The 5,745-nt window shown below is 41.5% G+C and overlaps 1 protein-coding gene across 1 annotated transcript; it reads right to left on the reverse strand.

Moving 5' to 3' along the window:
* Positions 1-3,616: 3,616 nt before the first annotated feature.
* LOC115149687 (zinc finger protein 2 homolog) lies at positions 3,617-4,767 on the reverse strand (the record flags this gene model as incomplete). The annotated part of the gene is made up of 1 exon (XM_029692609.1): positions 3,617-4,767. A coding segment is annotated over one exon (1,032 nt), but the record flags the coding sequence as incomplete, so codon positions are not given.
* Positions 4,768-5,745: the final 978 nt, after the last annotated feature.

Consider the following 5,745-nt stretch of genomic DNA (forward strand, 5'->3'; position numbering starts at 1 on the left):
CGGAACCGTCAGGTGTACTGGGAGGAACCGTCAGATGTACTGGGGGGAACTGTCAGGTGTACTGGGGGGAACTGTCAGGTGTACTGGGGGGAACTGTCAGGTGTACTGGGAGGAACCGTCAGATGTACTGGGGGGAACTGTCAGGTGTACTGGGGGGAACTGTCAGGTGTACTGGGAGGAACTGTCAGGTGTACTGGGGGGAACTGTCAGGTGTACTGGGAGGAACCGTCAGGTGTACTGGGAGGAACTGTCAGGTGTACTGGGGGGAACTGTCAGGTGTACTGGGAGGAACAAATTCAGTATATCTTCCACTTTGCTGGTATGTAAGTTTCAACCAACCCAGTTCATTAGTTGAAAATGAAAAATGTTGAAATCAACAATATGTTAAAGGATTCTACAACTGAAAACTGAAACAAACAATTGGATCAAACAGATCAATCCCACTGGACATTGGGTTTGATTCAGACCCTGCCAGCATGGCCAGAGATGTAACTTATAATCACGGAACCAACACAGACCTTTCATGCCTAAAAACACCTAAGTATTAGAATTACTGCCATGGTCTAGTATGTCACTGCATCAGACACCATTCACAATGCTGAGGTACGAGAAAAACATGACATATTATTTCCTAACCATTCACAATGCTGGCTGAGGTACGAGTAAAACATGACGTATTATTTCCTAACCATTCACAATGCTGGCTGAGGTCCGAGTAAAACATGACATATTATTTTGTAAATATTTATGTCCCCTTAGCGGTTCATCACGTCAGCAAAAGGGAATATGTTCCATCATCTATGTTTATTTACATTAGTGCAAATAGTCCACTGATATTGGTGTAATTTCTCACCCCTTTTGGCTGTATGAAAGGTAATTTCCCCTCAGACACACATTTGTTCTTTGATATTATGAAGGTCATTTGTGTTTAGTGTACCTTTCCCCCCTCATTCACCCCATCTCTTTACATTTGTTATGCATAATCAGTGGCCTGACTGTGCCAAAGGCCCATCCTGGTAGATCTGAACCTAATGCAGCTTGGAGTGATCAGATGACAGAAGTCACATTTAGGTGCCAGGTGTAACTGAGGCCATAGATGCTCCATATCCATTACTTTGAGTGTTTTATATAATATGACTAAATGTGTTTCTTTCTGTGTTGCAGGGACAGTCAATAAATGGAACAGCAAGGCCACAGAACATGACATAAGCAGAGCTGTGGGAGACCACCTCAAGCCCCTGGTAGAGCCGGGGGTAGTGTTTACCACTCCACCACGCCTTCAGCAGGCTGGAAAAGTGGGATTGATCTGGTTGATCCATTTGTTTGTTTCGGTTTGCAGTAGTTGAATCCTTTGACGTATTGTTGAATTAAACATTTATCTTCAACAAATGCACTGGGTTGGTTGAAAGTGATACTAAACTTACAGACCAGCACTATTTTGACATAGTGGGAGATATACTGAATTTATACTATTTTTCATAATAAGATGGATCAAGATACGTATTGGTTTTGCAAGAGTCTGTTGATTGTCAGTCATTGGGTTAATTTCTTTTACAATATGTTCAAATCAAGCTTTATTTATACAGCACATTTCAGACATGGATGCTTCACAGGAAAAAAAATAAAACAATGAAAATAAACAGAAATATTTACCACAACAAACATAAGATTAACAACTGAAAGACGAATTAGCATTCTAAGGAAAATCCATTGATTAAAATATTAATTGGATGCAACATCCAACCCAAAATATAACTTGTTTTTTAGGAGGGGCTCTGAAAGACACTATGGGGGTGTCCACTGAAAGTTGACTAGTAACAACTGGGACCTAAAAGACACCCACCATGAGACCCACTAAATCTGCCCAAGAAGAGGCAAACAAAAGAAAAACCCACACCAAACGTAAAGACAGGAAGTAAACCAAAAAGGTGGAGCAACTAAAGGTGTTGACTCTCCACATGTATCAAGACAACTGGAGCACTGGGCCAGACACTCTTAAATAGAACCTGGACCAGCTCAGGTGAAACACCTTCCCACTAACGAGATGGACAAGCCAGCACAGGTGTAACACATACTGACTAACGAGGTGACACCAATCAGTGCGTCCTACGTGCTAACGAGCTAGACGGGCTAACGAGCTAGACGTGCTAACGAGCTAGACGGGCTAACGAGCTAGACGGGCTAACGGGCTAGACGGGCTAACGGGCTAGACGGGCTAACGAGCTAGACGGGCTAACGGGCTAACGGGCTAGACGGGCTAACGAGCTAGACGGGCTAACGGGCTAGACGGGCTAACGAGCTAGACGTGCTGACGAGCTAGACGAGCTGACGAGCTAGACGTGCTAGACGTGCTGACGGGCTAGACGTGCTAACGGGCTAGACGTGCTAACGGGCTAGACGTGCTAACGAGCTAGACGTGCTAACGAACTAGACGTGCTAACGAGCTAGACGTGCTAACGAGCTAGATGTGCTAACGAGCTAGACGTGCTAACGAGCTAGACGTGCTAACGAACTAGACGTGCTAAAGTCCAACTTCAAAACATAAATAGAAAAACCAAAGCCTGTAACACCTTCCCCCTTAAGACAACAAATATATCCTACATTTCTTTTGGACAAGTTTGCTCACCACCAACAGAAAACAACTTCAATTTCACATTATAATCAACTAAAATGATTCCCTTCTACAATATAAACATGGTGTCTACTGGCTGTCAACAATTAAAAACAAGAAAAAAAATGTTTAAATAATATACAGTATCTTTTCTCCTTCATCTTTCGTTCTATACAATCCTTCCTTAGCTTCTAGAACTCTCGTCCTCTTGGAGCCCAAACAAAACTCATCTCCAAGACACAGACATGTCTGATTTCAAGAGGAAACTCCTGCAATATCCGTAGTAACTTTCCACCTCACTGCAGAGCTTCTCTCTCTTTTCAGGGTTCACTAGATAGGCATGTTGTTGGATCGGGGCCCAGTCCCCAATGTCATGTTCTAGTACATTTGGTTTGGCACATCTGGGAATGAACTCTGATATTCTAAAAACAGGACAACAATTTCAATATAATTGTACCAAAAAATTGTCAGTTGGTTGCATAAATAATTATGATTACTAAATGTTACATGAAATGAAAATATGAAATAGCCCCAATGTCAAAACACAGTTTTAACGTGTCCAAATCAATAACCAATACGCAAAAACAGTTTGGGATGAATTGAAAACCTAAACATAAAATGTGCTATATACACAAAACATCTGCCACAATAATCATATTACTTGTATTTTTTTTAAACAAGCACCTTGTTTTGACAAGTAGCAATAAATCACTGATATCGATTAGGGGGAAAATCAGGTTGTACGTGCTGTTGAAACTAACACAACTAAAAAAAACACATGGAAATGGGACATATATTTTACCTCACTGGTTAGAGGACAACCTGCAGAAGACAGTCAGCTACATTTTGGAGTGATACATTTAAATTTAGGGGTCACTAAACAAAGGAACACTTACTTGTCATAACTCATCGATATCATGTTGAAATCAATTGAGCGAGAGGAGGGAGATGAGGTTGCACGTCCTGTAAAATCTAACAGCTCCAAAACCACACGGAATCTGGGAATAATGTGTACATCACTGGTTAGAGGACAATTTGTAGAAAATAGCTAGCTACATTTTGATTAAAGTGAGTCACCAATGCTGTAAATGTAACATAGCTCTTTTTTTGTTAGTCACTTTTTGTTAAATCTCATAAATAGTGTGTGTTCTCTGGTGTCGAGTCAGATTGCTAGATGTAATAAAACTCTTCCCACATTGATCACAGCTATAAGGCTTCTCTCCTGTGTGTGTTCTCTGGTGTATTGTCAGATTTCTAGATCCTGTAAAACTCTTCCCACATTGATCACACCTATAAGGTTTCTCTCCTGTGTGTATTCTCTGGTGTTGAGTCAGAGAGCCAGATGTAGTAAAACTCTTCCCACATTGATTACAGCTATAAGATTTCTCTCCTGTGTGTATTCTCTGGTGCACTGTCAGAGAGCCAGACCTACTAAAACTCTTCCCACATTGATCACAGCTATAAGATTTCTCTCCTGTGTGTGTTCTCTGGTGTAAAGTCAGAGAGCCAGACATACTAAAACCCTTCCCACATTGATCACAGCTATAAGATTTCTCTCCTGTGTGTGTTCTCTGGTGCACTGTCAGATCTCCAGATTGACCAAAACGCTTCCCACACTGATCACAGATATAAGATTTCTCTCCTGTGTGTATTCTCTGGTGTCGAGTCAGTGTGCTAGGTGCAGCAAAACTCTTCCCACATTGATCACAGCTATAAGGTTTCTCTCCTGTGTGTGTTCTCTGGTGCACTGTCAGATCTCCAGATTGACCAAAACGCTTCCCACACTGATCACAGCTATAAGGTTTCTCTCCTGTGTGTGTTCTCTGGTGCACTGTCAGACCTCCAGATCGACCAAAACGCTTCCCACACTGATCACAGCTATAAGGTTTCTCTCCTGTGTGTGTTCTCTGGTGCACTGTCAGACCTCCAGATCGACCAAAACGCTTCCCACACTGATCACAGATATAAGATTTCTCTCCTGTGTGTGTTCTTTGGTGTAATGTCAGCTGGCCAGACTGAACAAAACTCTTCCCACATTGACCACAGCTATAAGGTTTTTCTCCTGTGTGTGTTCTGTGGTGTGATATCAGGCTGGTTGACTGAGTAAACCTCTTCCCACATTGACCACAGCTATAAGATTTCTCTCCTGTGTGTGTTCTCTGGTGTTGAGTTAGATGGCCAGATGTAGTACATCTCTTCCCACATTGAGTACAGCTATAAGGTTTCTCTCCTGTGTGAATTATCTGATGAATTTTAATGCCTGATGAGGTGAATCTCTTCCCACAGTCAGAGCAGCAGTGAGTTTTCTTCCCTGTGGATCTCTGCAGGTGTTTCTTGAGGTGTTCTGATCTGGAGAGACTCTTCTCTGCCTCGTCAGCATCATGAGGTTGTTGAGGCTCCCCAGAGGATCCAAGATAGTGAAGTATCTCTCCTGTGTGAACAACAAAGTCAGACAGATGATTTAAAGGCCCACAACAGCAGAAATCCACTGTAAAAGGTGATGCCAACAGCGTAGCCATGATGTTATACAACAATTGATATCTGTAATGAATGTTAACATGATTTAACAATTGTCTTAAAATGAGCAAGAACATTCATATTTTGTCTTGTTTTCACATTAGTAGTAACATCTAAGATTGTAGGCTAGAAATAAGTTATTCATGTTGTTGAAACTCTAAGCAGTGTGCCAGACGACTTTTGGTCTCCAATATTGGCCCCTTTCTGTTTTTCCTAAAATTGCAGCACGAGGGCGATGCGCATGCAATTTGATTGCAGAAACTCCTCCCTGCTAATGAGGAAACCGATAGTTATGGATGTAGTATATCTGCCTGGAGCAAAAATGGTGAGCAAAGATTTTAGTTTTTCACAATGTATTCTGAATGTGAATGGGGGAAACTCAGGGGAGTAACCTCCATTTCCAGGTTGCTTATGAGTGCATTTCACACTACTTTGGATTATAATTGTAAAGCTCGCTTGAATGTCCTGCTTAATATAATATTTGCTACAGTATTAAGAACCGAGTTAATGACAGTATCCATTTGGGTGTTGTCAATAAATTTTTAAATGTATTTTTAATTGCATTTTGTTTTTCACCTTTATTTAAGCAGGTAGGCCAGTTGAGAACAAGTTCTCAT

Source organism: Salmo trutta, chromosome 15 (assembly GCF_901001165.1).
Source record: "Salmo trutta chromosome 15, fSalTru1.1, whole genome shotgun sequence".
NCBI classification, from domain to species: Eukaryota; Metazoa; Chordata; class Actinopteri; order Salmoniformes; family Salmonidae; genus Salmo; species Salmo trutta.